The following is a 16,664-nucleotide window of genomic DNA, read 5'->3' as shown; positions in this document are numbered from 1 at the left end:
ATTACAGAGGAATCATCTCACTAAGTAAACCCCGAAAGGTATTTACTAAATCATTGCAGATAGAACGAGGTGATACTGCAGAAAGAACACGTGGGTCTGAGAGCAGGGCCAAGTACAATAGGCCCACAGTTTGTGATAAGGCAGATTTTGGAGAAATGTACAGGACACAACATCCACTGTAACAACAGGTTGATAGATTGTAAGCAGGCCTTTGATGAGAACAGACATGGCATGTCCTGAGGATGCATGGTATTCCTGAGAAACTTGTCAGACTGATAGGAAGCATCTATAACAAGTCCCTGAGCACCGTTACAGTGGATAGCAAACTAGCAGAATGGATTAGATCAACAATTGGGGTGAGACAAGGATGCACACTGACATCTGATTTATTTAATCCAGTACTGGAAGCAGTAATGAATCTTACACTAAAAGATGATATTGGCAAAGTCTCCTCATGTGGCAACATTTTAAACAGTCTCAGATTTGCTGATGACATTGACCTGCTAGCAACATCTGAACCCGATTTGCAGAGACGCACTGATGTGGTGTATGTGGAGAGTTGGATTACACATTAATAAAAAGGCAATGGTCATGTCATGTGGAAAGCGTCAGGAAGATGTTGAGACGGAAGGTCGAGGGAAGGCAATTGAAGAGGTGCAAAGGTTTGTCGACCTTGGGGGGAGGGGGTCACTGACAGATCCTGGAAGCAGTTATACGAGGAAGCACTGGACTTGGTTCTAACACAAGAACATAAGAAACAGGAGCAGGAGTCGGCCATTCGGCCCCTCGAGCCTGCTCCACCATTCAATAAGATCATGGCTGATCCGATCATGGACTCAGTTCCACTTCCCTGCCCGCTCCCCATAACCCTTTAATCGCTTATCGCTCAAAAATCTGTCTATCTCCACCTTAAATATATTCAATGACCCAGCCTCCACAACTCTTTGGGGCAGACAATTCCACAGATTTACAACCCTCTGAGAGAAGAAATTCCTCCTCAACTCAGTTTTAAATGGGCAGCCCCTTATTCTAAGACTACACCCCCTAGATTTTGTTTCCCGAGTGGAAATATCCTCTCAGCATCCATCTTGTCAAGCCCCCTCGTTATCTTATATGTTTCAATAAGATCACCTCTCATTTTTCTGAACTCCAATGAGTATAGGCCCAACCTACTCAACCTATATTCATAAGTCAACCCCCTCATCTCAGGAATCAACCTAGTGAATCTTATTTGAACAGCCTCCAATGCAAGTATATCCTTCCTCAAATACGGAGACCAAACCTGTATGCAGTACTCCAGGTGTGGCCTCACCAATACCCTGTACAGTTGCAGCAGGACTTCTCTGCTTTTATACTCTATCCCCCTTACAATGAAGGCCAACATTCCATTTGCCTTCCTGATTACTTGCTGTGCCTGCAAACTAACTTTTTGTGTTTCATGCACAAGGACCCCCAGGTCCCTCTGTACTGCAGCACTTTGCAATTTTTCTCCATTTAAATCATAATTTGCTTTTCTATTTTTTTCTGCCAAAGTGGATAACCTCACACTTTCCCACATTATACTCCATCTGTCAAATTGCTGCCCACTCACTTAGCCTGTCTATATCCCTTTGCAGATTTGTTGTGTCCTCCTCACAACTTGCTTTCCCATCCATCTTTGTATCATCAGCAAACTTGGCTACATTACACTCGGTCCCTTCATCCAAATCATTTATATAGATTGTAAATAGTTGGGGTCCCAGCATCGATCCCTGCGGCACCCCACTAGTTACTGTTCGCCAACCGGAAAATAACCCATTTATCCTGACTCTCTGTTTTCTGTTAGTTAGCCAATCCTCTATCTATGCTAATAATTACCCCCAACAACGTGAACTTTTATCTTGTACAGTAATCTCTTATGTCAAATTTATCAAATATGATTTCCTTTTCATAAAACCATGTTGACTCTGCTTGATTGAATTATGCTTTTCCAAATGTTCTGATACTGTTTCCTTAATAATGGACTCCAGCATTTTCCCAACAACAGATGTTAGGTTAACTGATCTATAGGTTCCTGCTTTTTTTCTGCCTCCTTTTTTAAATAGGGGTGTTACATTTGTGGTTTTCCAATCCACTGGGGCTGCCCCAGAATCCAGGGAATTTTGGTAGATTACAACCAATGCATCCACTATCTCTGCAGCCACCTCTTTTAAGACCCTGGGACATAAGCCATCAGGTCCAGGGGACTTGGTCACCTTTAGTCCCATTATTTTACCGAGTACTACTTCATTAATGATAGTGATTATATTAAGTTCCTCTCTCCCTATAGCCCCTTGATTATCCACTATTGGGATGTTTTTAGTGTCTTCTACTATGAAGACCGATACAAAATATTGGTTCAATGTCTCTGCCATTCCCCTGTTCTCCGTTATTAATTCCCCAGTCTCATCCTCTAGGGGACCAACGTTTACTTTAGCCACTCTTTTCCTTTTTATGTATATGTAGAAACTCTATCTGTTTTTATATTTTGTGCTAGTTTACTTTCATAATCTATCTTCCCTCTCTGTCATTTTTTTAGTCATTCTTTGCTGGCTTTTAAAAGTTTCCCAATCCTCTGGCCTCCCACTAGTCTTGGCCACATTGTATGCCTTTGTTTTCAATGTGATACCCTCCCTTATTTCCTTAGTTAGCCATGGATGGTTATCCCTTCTCAAACAGTCTTTCCTTCTCATTGGAATATATTTTTGTTGCGAGTTATGAAATATCTCCTTAAATGTCTGCCACTGCTCATCAGCCGTCCCACACTTTAATTATTTTCCCAGTCCACTTTAGCCAACTCTGCCTTCATACCTTTGTAGTCTCCTTTATTTAAGCTTAGGAACCTGGTTTGAGATCCAACTTTCTCACCCTCCAACTGAATTTGAAATTCAACCATGTTATGGTCACTCACTCCTAGAGGATCCTTAACTAGGAGATTGCTTATTAATCATGTCTCACAGTACCAGATCTAAGATAGCCTGCTCCCTGGTTGGTTCCGCAATGTACTGTTCAAGGAAACTAGTCCGGATACACTCTATGAACTTTTCCTCAAGGCAATCCAACCAATTTGCTTTGTCCAATCAATATGAAAGTTAAAATCGCCCATGATTATTGTCGTTCCTTTTTTACAAGCCTCCATTATTTCTTGATTTATGCTCTGTCCAACAGTGTAGCTACTGTTAGGGGGCCTATATACAACGCCCACCAGCGACATTTTCCTCTTATTATTCCTTATCTCCACCCAAACTGATTCAACATCTTGATCTTTTGAGCCAATATCGTTTCTCACTAATGCACTGATCTCACCCTTTATTAACAGTGCTACCCCACCTCCTTTTCCTTTCTGTCTGTCCTTCGAATTGTCAAATACCCCTGAATATTTAGTTCCCAGTCCTGGTCACCTTCCAACCACGTCTCTGTAATGGCTATCAGATTATACCCATTTGTATCTATTTGTGCTGTCAACTCATCTATTTTGTTACAAATGCTACTTTTGAAAGGTTAAGCAGGATATGGAAGGCTAAAACGGTCAGTAAAAATGAAGGTAAGAGTTTATGAAGCGATGGTTTTCTCCATGTTATTACACACACCTGCGTGCTGCAACATGAGAAAAGTCGCTGAGCAAAAGATACCATCAGCAGAGATGAGCTGGTTGAGAAGCACACTGGGAGTATCCGGGATGCACAGATGATCTAGGAAAAGCCGCTGTGAAGGTTTGGACACGTTTGAAGAATGGAAAGAGCTAGAACACGTTTCGTGGCCGTGCGTGCAGAGATACATGGAGCGGGAAACCGAGGGTGACCAAGGCAACGCTGGTAGACAATGTCCAGAGCGACTGGTCACACAGAGGGTGACCAAGGCAACGTTGGTAGACAATGTCCAGAGCGATTGGTCACACAGAGGGACTCAAATGACTGAAGGGGCCAGGTTCGGTCAGGACCAACAACAATGGAGTGAATTCACTCGGCCCCATTGCCGGTGCTAAGCTGGATGGGAATTTAATCGCATCATATAGCACAGAAGGCCATTCGGCCCATCGTGCCTGTGCCGGCTCTTTGAACGAGCAATCCAATTCATCCCACTGCCCATGACTCTGCGAATGTCTACTTTTCAAGTATTGATCAAATTCCCTTTTGAGATTTATTATTGAATCTGCTCCCACCGCCCTTTCAGACAGCGCGTTCCCGATCACAACAACTCGCTGCGTAATAACATTCTCCTCATCTTCCCCTGAGTTTTTGCCAATCATCTTCAATCTGTGTCCTCTGATTACCGGCGCTCCTGCCCCTGGAACCAGTTTCTCCTGATCTGCTCTATATAAGTTTCAACACCTCGAGTAATTCTCCCCTTAACCTTCTCTGCTCCAAGGAGAACAACCCCAGCTTCTCCAGTCTCTCCACATAACTCAAGTCCCTCATCCCCGGTACCATTCTTGCAAACCTCCTCTGCACCCTCTCCAAGGCCTTGACATCTCCTTTACATTATGGTGCCCAGAATTGGACACAGTACTCTAGTAGTAGCGTAAGGAATGGGCAGGGGTGGAGAAAGCAGGGACAATCACTAAAGAGGTGGTACTCAGTAAGATAATGGGACTAAAGGCAGATAAATCCCCTGGACCTGATGGCTTGTATCCTAGGGTCTTAAGAGAAGTAGCAGCAGGGATTGTGGATGCATTGGTTGTAATTTACCAAAATTCCCTGGATTCTGGGGAGGTCCCAGCAGATTGGAAAGCTGCAAATATAACGCCCCTATTTAAAAAAGGAGGCAGACAAAAAGCAGGAAACTATAGACCAGTTAGCCTAACATCTGTGGTTGGGAAAATGTTGGAGTCCATTATTAAAGAAGCAGTAGCAGGACATTTGGAAAAGCAAAATTCAGTCAGGCAGAGTCAGCATGGATTTATGAAGGGGAAGTCATGTTTGCCAAATTTGCTGGAGTTCTTTGAGGATGTAACGAACAAGGTGGATAAAGGGGAACCAGTGGATGTGGTGTATTTGGATTTCCAGAAGGCATTTGACAAGGTGCCACATAAAAAGTTACTGCACAAGATAAAAGTTCACGGGGTTGGAGTAATATATTAGCATGGATAGAGGATTGGCTAACTAACAGAGAACAGAGAGTCGGGATAAATGGTTCATTCTCGGGTTGGCAACCAGTAACCAGTGGGGTGCCGCAGGGATCAGTGCTGGGACCCCAACTATTTACAATCTATATTAACGACTTGGAAGAAGGGACTGAGTGTAACGTAGCCAAGTTTGCTGATGATACAAAGATGGGAGGAAAAGCAATGTGTGAGGAGGACACAAACAATCTGCAAAAGGACATAGGCAGGCTAAGTTAGTGGGCAAAAATTTGGCAGATGGAGTATAATGTTGGAAAGTGTGAGGTCATGCACTTCGGCAGAAAAAAATCAAAGAGCAAGTTATTATTTAAATGGAGAAAGATTGCAAAGTGCTGCAGTACAGTGGGATCTGGGGGTACTTGTGCATGAAACACAAAAGGTTAGTATGCAGGTACAGGAAGTGATCAGGAAGGCCAATGGTATCTTGGCCTTTATTGCAAAGGGGATGGAGTATAAAAGCAGGGGAGTCTTGCTGCAGCTGTACAGGGTATTGGTGAGGCCACACCTGGAATACTGCGTGCAGTTTTGGTTTCCATATTTACGAAAGGATATACTTGCTTTGGAGGCAATTCAGAGAAGGTTCACTCGGTTGATTCCGGGGATGAGGGGGTTGACTTAAGAGGAAAGGTTGCGTAGGTCGGGCCTCTACTCATTGGAATTCAGAAGAATGAGAGGTGATCTTATCGAAACGTATAAGATTATGAGGGGGCTTGACAAGGTAGATGCAGAGAGGATGTTTCCACTGATGGGGGAGACTAGAACTAGGGGGCATGATCTTAGAATTAGGGGCCGCCCATTTAAAACTGAGATGAGGAGAAATTTCTTCTCTCAGAGGGTTGTAAAGCTGTGGAATTCGCTGCCTCAGAGCGCTGTGGAAGCTGGGACATTGAATAAATTTAAGACAGAAATAGACAGTTTCTTAAACGATAAGGGGATAAGGGGTTATGGGGAGTGGGCGGGAAAGTGGAGCTGAGTCCATGATCAGATCAGCCATGATCTTATTGAATGGCGGAGCAGACTCGAGGGGCCTTATGGCCTACTCCTGCTCCTATTTCTTATGTTCTTATGTTTTTATGGAGACCAGGATAAAGTCGGATAGGATGATAGGAGCAATGTTCAATAGGATTTGTTTTGACTGCAGCAACGTTGCCTTCCATGCACTGAACCCAGGGACTGCTACAGAACTAGCACAAGGGAAAAAATGTTCAATACAAAAATCAATGTCTGGAAATAATGCTGTTATGATGTATTAGTCAATGATTCTCAAACTATTATTACAGTCAGTCGTGGTGAGAAGCTGCAATCACCTGCTGAGCGGTTTAATTTACATTACACGGGGGCAAATAATGTTCCAGTGTGAGCTGGCCCTGCAACGCAATCAGACAGAATTCATTAAAACAATGTAACATTTACAGCTGTGTTGCTCTTTGTAATCAAACCATTTAGAAGTATTAAAATGGCACTGCATGAGAAAGGCTTTGAATCGTTGTTTTTGTATCTGAAAAGGACAATTACATCGAAATAGAGTGATTTAATTCTGTCTGTTAATTGTGAGGTTTGTGCATATATTTGTATTTCACAATCCTTTGTCCCTTCAATTAATCCTGTAATCTTATCCACAGAAAGACTGGCACAGTACCAATGCTTGACACTAGATGTCACTAGCACGTGCAATAAATACCAGATCTTAGTAAGAGGTACTGAAGAAGATGCAGGCACAGAACACCGTTACTGCATCATCTCACTGGAATTTAAATAGTGCTGTGCGCCTTTAGTTATGAATATTTAATGGACAGAAATAAAAGCCTGTTTGCTGCTTTAATGAAGGTTTTAGTCCATTTATTATCGATGGGATAACAGCATCATTAACAGCAGACAAAACAGGTCATAAAAATGTATGAGTGCATTCAGTGCTTCCCCTCCTTACAGCTTACACCAGTATTGGAGTCCTCAATATCGGACCTGTGATTCTGGGCGGACACTCAGTATCAATACTGGGACAAACGTACTGAGATTGTGCAGGATTGGAGTCAGCAAGATCGTATCTTGCAAAGCAGTGACTTAATGGTAAATAAAGGAGACAGTGTATTAGGCACTGGATTCTCACCACTGGGGCCAGTGATCCAACCCAGGACAAACTGATGGATAAAGTGCCCTGTCCGTGGGCTGTGTGTGAGGGTCCCTGTGTGACGGTGTCCCTGGGCTGTGTGTGAGGGTCCCTGTGTGACGGTGTCCCTGGGCGGGGGTGAGGGTCCCTGTGTGACGGTGTCCGTGGGCTATGTGTGAGGGTCCCTGTGTGACGGTGTCCGTGGGCTATGTGTGAGGGTCCCTGTGTGACGGTGTCCCTGGGCTGTGTGTGAGGGTCCCTGTGTGGGTGTCCGTGGGCTATGTGTGAGGGTCCCTGTGTGACGGTGTCCGTGGGCTGTGTGTGAGGGTCCCTGTGTGACGGTGTCCGTGGGCTATGTGTGAGGGTCCCTGTGTGACGGTGTCCCTGGGCTGTAAGGGTGAGGATCCCTGTGTGACGGTGTCCGTGGGCTATGTGTGAGGGTCCCTATGTGACGGTGTCCGTGGGCTGTGTGTGAGGGTCCCTGTGTGACGGTGTCCGTGGGCTGTGTGTGAGGGTCCCTGTGTGACGGTGTCCGTGGGCTATGTGTGAGGGTCCCTGTGTGACGGTGTCCCTGGGCTGTAAGGGTGAGGATCCCTGTGTGACGGTGTCCGTGGGCTATGTGTGAGGGTCCCTATGTGACGGTGTCCGTGGGCTGTGTGTGAGGGTCCCTGTGTGACGGTGTCCGTGGGCTGTGTGTGAGGGTCCCTGTGTGACGGTGTCCCTGGACTGTGTGTGAGGGTCCCTGTGTGACGGTGTCCGTGGGCTATGTGTGAGGGTCCCTGTGTGACGGTGTCCCTGGGCTATGTGTGAGGATCCCTATGTGACGGTGTCCCTGGGCTGTAAGGGTGAGGGTCCCTGTGTGACGGTGTCCCTGGACTGTAAGGGTGAGGATCCCTATGTGACGGTGTCCCTGGGCTGTGTGTGAGGGTCCCTGTGTGACGGTGTCCGTGGGCTATGTGTGAGGGTCCCTATGTGACGGTGTCCCTGGACTGTGTGTGAGGGTCCCTGTGTGACGGTGTCCGTGGGCTATGTGTGAGGGTCCCTATGTGACGGTGTCCCTGGGCTGTGTGTGAGGGTCCCTATGTGACAGTGTCCCTGGGCTGTGTGTGAGGGTCCCTGTGTGAGGTGAGTTTGGAAATCTCAACCCGACTCCCATTGGCCGCAGATCTACCTCAGAAAACTAGCCTTAGATTGTGAGGCAACACCCGTGTGCACCAAGCTCCCCAGCTCGGGTCCTGCCCGACTGGGTTATGGATCTGACGGTGCACCGACCTCCCATGGACCAACCCTTGGCCAATCCCAGGAAAGGGAGAGGAATTCTTCAGGGATGACTCTGGATTCGCATTTTCTCTTCTTCCTGTTGGAGAATTGGTTTCCACTTAGCATAGACAATCCCCACATTGACCAGTCAGCAGTGTGTGAGTTCGCCGATAGTAACCCCACATTTAGTGAAGAGATTTATGCTGCTAGTGTGTGTAACAGAGGCTCTGGGCTTACCTCGTTGACAAAGACCCAATGGCTGTCCTTCGAGGCCAAGTTAGTCTCCACAGCCTGAGAAAACACAAGAGGTGAATCATTAGAAGTAATGCAGGTACAACCAGGCATTAGGGACCAATGGCGTAGAGAGTTGAAAGTATTTCTAAAATACCAAATGACTTGACAAATGCTACAATACTTGATTATTTTGCTGAATACAACAAATACATTGCAGAGTTGTTTATTTTTGAAGGAGTTATTTTCTATTTCATCATTCTCTCTTCTAAATTTCATTCTTGGGTTGTGGGCAACATTGGCTTGGCACTATGTATTGCCCATCCCGAGTTGCCCAGAGGGCACTGTGTCCACCTCAGCAGGCGGAGCTACAGCCACGTGTAGGGCAGGCCCAGTACCAGCAGCGAGTTCCCGTCCCACTCATTTCATGGTCATTATTTCCTGGTGTCACGGTGGGATTTCAACTCATGGCCTCTGGATTCTAGCCAGTAACATAACCACTATACTAACGGTAAATGCATCTCCAGTCAGGCACCGAACCAGACAAAGGGAACTGGAAAACCTTTCTGATCCCAACACAGCAAATGAATGAACCGTCAGTGTGTCTCACTATTGGTGGGTTGGTCGAGGGAGGAAACTGGGAAAACTCTCTGCTCTTCTTTGATAGTGCCACGTGACACTTTACATCCATGCAAATGGCTTAACATATCCAAAAAATGGCACCTCCGACAGTGCAGTGAGCTCCCTCAGTACTGCCCCTCCGACAGTGCGGCACTCCCTCAGTACTGCCCCTCCGACAGTGCGGCACTCCCTCAGTACTGCCCCTCCGACAATGAGGCGCTCCCTCAGTTCTGCCCTGGAGTATCGGTCTACATTTTGTGCTCAGGTCTCTGCAGTGAGGCTTGAAGCCAAAACCTTCTGACTCAGAGATGCGAGTGCTGCCCACTGAGCCAGTGATTAATATTCTGCATAAAATGCACCATTTCATTCTGGGAAAATACATTTAAAAATATGCACAAACTCGTGTGCAATTAAAAAAAAAGGCTTACATTACACAGAACTGGCATCGAAAAAAGAAACGCAACAAAATGTTTCCCTGCTGCCTCTGATGCTCCAAGACTCATTCTTTTCATCGAAACATTTCATTTATCACTAGAATAACTGCACACGTGCCACAGGCTCCGTCACTCCGCGCCCCTCACTCCAGTGTCACCGCCCCTCACTCCACGTCCCTCACTCCGCAGTGACTCAGTCACCGCCCCTCACTCCACGTCCCTCACTCCAGTGTCACCGCCCCTCACTCCACGCCCCTCACTCCAGTGTCACCGCCCCTCACTCCACGTCCCTCACTCCAGTGTCACCGCCCCTCACTCCACGTCCCTCACTCCAGTGTCACCGCCCCTCACTCCACGTCCCTCACTCCAGTGTCACCGCCCCTCACTCCACGTCCCTCACTCCGCAGTGACTCAGTCACCGCCCCTCACTCTGCGCCCCTCACTCTGCGCCCCTCACTCCGCAGTCACCGCCCCTCACTCCGCGCCCCTCACTCTGTGCCCCTCACTCCGCAGTCACCGCCCCTCACTCCGTGCCCCTCACTCCGCAGTCACCGCCCCTCACTCCGCAGTCACCGCTCCTCACTCCGCGCTGTCATTAGCAAGTAACTCTCTGTGGGGTAGACAGTGCAGTTGGTGTTGGTGATCGGTGTCGGTGATCGGTGTCGGTGATCGGTGATCGGTGATCGATCGGTGTCGGTGATCGGTGTCGGTGATCGGTGTCGGTGATCGGTGATCGATCGGTGATGGTGATCGGTGTCGGTGATCGGTGTCGGTGATCGGTGATCGGTGATCGGTGTCGGTGATCGGTGATCGGTGTCGGTGATCGGTGTCAGTGATCGGTGATCGGTGTCAGTGATCGGTGATCGGTGATCGGTGTCAGTGATCGGTGATCGGTGTCAGTGATCGGTGTCGGTGATCAGTGATCAGTGTCGGTGATCGGTGTCGGTGATCGGTGTCGGTGATCGGTGTCGATGATCGGTGATCGGTGTCAGTGATCGGTGATCGGTGTCAGTGATCGGTGTCGGTGATCGGTGATCGGTGTCAGTGATCGGTGTCGGTGATCAGTGATCAGTGTCGGTGATCGGTGTCGGTGATCGGTGTCGGTGATCGGTGTCGATGATCGGTGTCAGTGATCGGTGATCGGTGATCGGTGATCAGTGTCGGTGATCGGTGTCGGTGATCGGTGATCGGTGATTGGTGTCGGTGATCAGTGTCGGTGTCGGTGATCAGTGTCGGTGATCGGTGTCGGTGATCGGTGTCGGTGATCGGTGATCAGTGTCGGTGATCGGTGTCGGTGATCGGTGTCGGTGATCGGTGATCGATCGGTGATGGTGATCGGTGTCGGTGATCGGTGTCGGTGATCGGTGATCGGTGTCGGTGATCGGTGTCGGTGATCGGTGTCGGTGATCGGTGATCGGTGTCGGTATAGGTGATCGGTGATCGGTGTCAGTGATCGGTGTCGGTGATCGGTGTCGGTGATCAGTGATCGGTGTCGGTGATCGGTGTCGGTGATCGGTGATCGGTGTCGGTGATCGGTGTCGGTGATCGGTGTCGGTGATCGGTGATCGGTGATCGGTGATCGGTGATGGTGATCGGTGTCGATGATCGGTGATGGTGATCGGTGTCGATGATCGGTGATCGGTGATCGGTGTCGGTGATCGGTGTCGGTGATCGGTGTCGGTGATCGGTGTCGGTGATCGGTGATCGGTGTCGGTGATCGGTGTCGGTGATCGGTGTCGGTGATCGGTGTCGGTGATCGGTGATCGGTGTCGGTGATCGGTGTCGGTGATCGGTGTCGGTGATCGGTGTCAGTGATCGGTGATCGGTGTCAGTGATCGGTGTCGGTGATCGGTGATCGGTGTCGGTGATCGGTGTCGGTGATCGGTGATCGGTGATCGGTGTCGGTGATCGGTGATCGGTGATCGGTGTCGGTGATCGGTGATCGGTGTCGGTGATCGGTGTCGGTGATCGGTGATCGGTGTCGGTGATCGGTGATCGGTGTCGGTGATCGGTGATCGATGATCGGTGTCGGTGATCGGTGATCGGTGTCGGTGATCGGTGATCGGTGATCGGTGTCGGTGATCGGTGTCGGTGATCGGTGATCGGTGATCGGTGTCGGTGATCGGTGTCGGTGATCGGTGTCGGTGATCGGTGCTGTCTGCAATGCACGGGCCGAGCGGAGAGAGTGTGCGTGCGGCCTTTCCTCACTGCAGTTACAGATTGACCGAGCTGCTCACGTGCTCGATGTTCAGATCTGCGAGTGTCACACCACACCAGCTGCCAGTGAGTTTTATTACACACTCTACTCTTCTCACCTGAACCGTGCTCTGGATGCTAACCACTGAGAATATTTATTCTGCACAAACACCAATATGTTTAATCCCAAATCTTTACAGTTTTTGTCTTTCAATGCTGTGCAACAAATTGATAGGTTGGTTCATATTTATATTTCGTGTGTACAAATCCCCATAGCCCCCTAGCACTGGGTCAAAGCAGACAATTCAGTCACCTCTGGTGCCACAAAGCTTGCATTTATCCCAAGTGAACTCCTATAAAATGTAGGCCGTCACTCCAGTGCAGAACTGAGGGAGTGCCGCACTGTCGGAGGGGCAGTACTGAGGGAGTGCCGCACCATCGGAGGGGCAGTACTGAGGGAGTGCCGCACCATCGGAGGGGCAGTACTGAGGGAGCGCCGCACTGTTGGAGGGGCATACTGAGGGAGCGCTGCACTGTCGGAGGGGCAGTACTGAGGGAGCGCCGCACTGTTGGAGGGGCATACTGAGGGAGTGCCGCACTGTCGGAGGGGCAGTACTGAGGGAACGGCGCATTGTCGGAGGGGCAGTACTGAAGGAGTGCCGCACTGTCGGAGGGGCAGAATATACTTCTGCTCGTGTGTCCTATGTAAACTCCTGCTTATGTATCCTATCTAAATGCTAGGAATATACCTGTGCTTTTAAAGTTGATATTGAGAGAGAGCAGGGATGCTGGTTTTACTTCCCATGTTGCGACCAACCACTTTATTTCATCTTTGAGACTAACTAAGAAAGCGCTGAAGGAAGAGGGAAGATATGGAACTCTTACTGTTCTTTAGCAGAGGGAAACAGGGTACAGAGAAAGACATTCGTACTGATACAGTACTTTCTGAAGTCTCCGAGTTACAGAACGTCACACACAAACAATCAGTTATCGCAACAAAACTCTGGAAACACTGGGAAGGTGAGAATGGCGGGAATAATACGGGAAATAAAAGGCAAAAAGCAGAGGAAAGATTTTACTAATTTTCTATTTTTATGTCGTTTTTTTAAAGTCTAATTTTGATGATGTGGTAATGATATCCGGTAGTGAGATCACTCCTCAGGTCAATATTCACTGTTCACCCAATGGGGAGTCAGGAAACACTGAATGCCTGAAACTGAGGACAAGAAAGGGTTAATATAAAGAGCTTTAAATATTCTCGAACTAGAATTAATCCATTATCTTTTTTAAGTAATACATTCTATGGATAATACAGTTACAATATGCCTGTATGAAAGGTTGGGATTGATTCCCTGTCTCTGACCGTTCACCATCGATCTCCCGGCCGAACCTGCTCAGCTCACTGACCGACTTCTCCCGATGGCAGGCAGTTCCGTTACTTCCCTCTTCTGCTGCTCCTGGTCCTGGGTCTGGGTCTGGGTCTGGGTCTGCTCCTGGTCCTTGGTTTGGGTCTGGGTCTGCTCCTGGTCCTGGGTCTGGGTCTGGGTCTGGATCTGCTCCTGGTCCTGGGTCTGCTCCTGGTTCTGGTCCTGGGTCTGGGTCGACTCCTGCTCCTGCTCCTGGTCCTGGGTCTGGGTCGGCTCCTGGTCCTGGTCCTGGTCCTGGGTCTGGGTCTGCTCCTGCTCCTGGGTCTGGGTCTGGGTCTGGGTCGGCTCCTGCTCCTGGTCCTGGGTCTGGGTCTGCTCCTGCTCCTGGGTCTGGGTCTGGGTCGGCTCCTGCTCCTGGTCCTGGGTCTGGGTCGGCTCCTGCTCCTGGGTCTGGGTCTGGGTCTGCTCCTGGTTCTGGTCCTGGGTCTGGGTCTGGGTCTGCTCCTACTCCTGCTTCTGGGTCTGGGTCTGGGTCTGCTCCTGGGTCTGGGTCTGGGTCGGCTCCTGCTCCTGGTCCTGGGTCTGGGTCGGCTCCTACTCCTGGGTCTGCTCCTGGGTCTGGGTCGGCTCCTGCTCCTGGGTCTGGGTCTGGGTCTGCTCCTGGGTCTGGGTCGGCTCCTGCTTCTGGTCCTGGGTCTGGGTCTGCTCCTGGGTTTGGGTCTGGGTCTGGGTCTGCTCCTGGGTCTGGGTCTGGGTCTGGGTCTGCTCCTGGGTTTGGGTCTGGGTCTGGGTCTGCTCCTGGGTCTGGGTCTGCTCCTGGGTCTGGGTCGGCTCCTGCTTCTGGTCCTGGGTCTGGGTCTGCTCCTGGGTCTGGGTCTGGGTCTGGGTCTGCTCCTGCTCCTGGTCCTGGGTCTGGTCCTGGTCCTGGGTCTGGGTCTGCTCCTGGGTCTGCTTTCCCCTTTTCCATCAGCACCGACCTTTTCCTCATTTATCTGTTGCTGTCCATTCCAATTCTGGGATCTGCTCCAATGTACTTTCTGTCGCCCGTGCTTTCTATCAAATGAAACGGCTAATTTATGAAGCACGGATTCCACACCGGCTGTGCCAGCAGCAGCCAATCAGCAGTGTCTTTTACCCGAGCAGAGTTCAGTCCGGTCGAGGATAACCCCTTTAGGCCCCGGGTCACCAATTACGCTCGCCTCGCCGCTAATAGAACAATATTGTGAAGGTTTCCTTCCAGTTCGGAGCAGCCGGAGAGGATTGTGCGATCGACTGTTCCAGGGCTGAGGCTGCCTTTCAAACCCACCAACACGGCCCCTCTGTATCTCTGTGTCTGAACTCACGACACAAAAGGCTCAAGGCTTTACCGCTGACGAGAATGATTTCTCTCTCGTCTCAACATTTTCTTACGTGAAAAGCTAAACTGTCAAAACTCTGAAGCCAAAGATAAGTGAAATGGGCTGAAATATAAATGTAAAATAAAGACAGTAGTGGATGGAGAGTGTGATTGGGAGCCAGGACTCCGAACTACAGCCCAATAGTGAGGACAAAGTACGGAGCAGGCACCGTCCCACTGGAAGGGGAGGGAAATCGCTGGCTGCTGAAGCTGAATAAAGGCATTAGCAGAGGGGCCTGAGAGAGACTCATTACAACCCCGGGGGGGGGGGGGAGGAGGGGCGGGGCAGGGGGGGGGTGGAGGGGAGGGGCGGGTTGGTGGAGGGGAGGGGGAAGGGAGGGGGAGTGGAGTTGAGGGGGGTGGAGGGGAGGGAGGAGGTGGGAGTGGAGGGGGGAGTGAAGGGGAGGGGGAGGGGAGGTGAGGGGCGGGTTGGTGGAGGGGAGGGAAAGGGGGAAGGGGAGTGGAGCTGAGGGGGGGTTGAGGGGAGGGAGGTGGTGGGAGTGGAGGGGGGAGTGAAGGGGAGGGGGAGGGGAGGGGACAGGGGAGAGGGGAGTGAAGGGGACGGGGGAGGGGAGAGGGGAGTGAAGGGGACGGGGGAGGGGAGGGGAGGGGAGGGGGGTTTGGAGGGTGCGGGGGACTCGGGATCAAACACTCTGTCCTCCCCAAAACCAGTCGAGTGTTCCTCCATGACAGACCAATGTCCCTCAGCCCAGGGGCACTCCCTGTGTTGGAGCCGCCTGAAACAAAACCACTTTCATAAAGTTACTCGGAGTTTCTCAACGGGGAACATGAAATCACAGCGGACACGGGGAAAGGAATGGAAATAAAAGCAGAACAAATGCACACCGCGAACAGGGACCAGGTTTAATCAAAAACTGCTTCACTTCAGCCTTCAAAAAATGGGAAAGATTAAAGCAAAACATCAAAGCACTGGGCGCTCGTCATACACACACTCCTTCCTATTCTCCTTAATGGCATGCTAAGTGTCATCGAAGCAACCTTTTCATCAGTACATTAGGGCTCTGAGAATCACAGAATTCCCGTGGCTTATCCGCATGTTTAACAACAGACATTAGCGCAGCTTAAAACCTCTGGCGATGTACCTGCACAAACCAGTCATTAATAACGCGGAACTTTGCCCAATCACATCTGTCGGTGTGACCGCAAGTACTGCCATACCTGAACCTCACACAAAGCTAATGCAGCTCAAAATTCTTTCACTCTCAATGTAGTTCAGTCCCTCGAGGTACCAAACAATCTTCACTATTTATATACAGGTCAGGCAGAAAACCGTGCGAGACACAGAGCAACACTTGGGGTGCAAACATTGGAGGATGAGTCGCCACCTCCCTCTCTCTCTCCCCCTCCCTCCCTCTCTCTCCCCCCCTCCCTCTCTCTCCCCTCTTCCCCTCCCCCCGCCTCTCCCCTCCCACTCTTCCCCCTCCTCTCCCCTCCCCCTCTTCACCCTCCCCTCTCTCTCCCCCCTCTGCTCCTTCCCTCCTCCCCTCCCCTCCTTCTTGTTCCCCTCCTTTGCTCCAAATCCTCCCATTGCCCCAGATGCATCACCCCACCCAAATCTTTAAACAGGATTGTGCCTCTTGCACTGACGATTTGAGCCGCGGGCTGCGGGGGGGGGAGAACTGGCCCTGGGGCCCGGGGGGGGGGGGGTCTGGCCCTGGGGCCCAGGGCAGGGGGGAAACTGGCCCTGGGGTCAGGGGGGGTGAAATTGGCCCTGGTGCGGGCGGGCAGAGGTGGGTGGGCAGAGGGGCAGACGGCAGGGTGAGGTGGGGGTTGGGCGGACTGGCCCTGGGCAATTGGAAGAATCACCGAGTACCCCGGGAATAGTTCCATGGGGCTGTATTATCGCTGCACTCCCTTTATCTGAGAGAGTCCCGTGTCCTTCGGGCAGTCA

The 16,664-nt window shown here is 50.3% G+C and overlaps 1 protein-coding gene across 1 annotated transcript in view; it reads right to left on the bottom strand.

Moving 5' to 3' along the window:
• Positions 1 to 16,664, bottom strand: part of LOC139235156 (glutamate receptor ionotropic, delta-1-like) — a 765,307-nt gene that overhangs the window by 121,232 nt on the left and 627,411 nt on the right. Inside the window, exon 5 of the mRNA XM_070866376.1 lies at positions 8,745 to 8,798. Within this exon, the coding sequence (XP_070722477.1) occupies positions 8,745 to 8,798 (54 nt within the window). The remainder of the gene's footprint in view (positions 1 to 8,744; positions 8,799 to 16,664) is intronic.

Source organism: Pristiophorus japonicus, chromosome 22, assembly GCF_044704955.1.
Source record: "Pristiophorus japonicus isolate sPriJap1 chromosome 22, sPriJap1.hap1, whole genome shotgun sequence".
Taxonomy (NCBI): domain Eukaryota; kingdom Metazoa; phylum Chordata; class Chondrichthyes; family Pristiophoridae; genus Pristiophorus; species Pristiophorus japonicus.
Note: the sequence above shows the minus strand (reverse complement) of the source record. Positions and strands in the feature narration are given on the sequence as shown.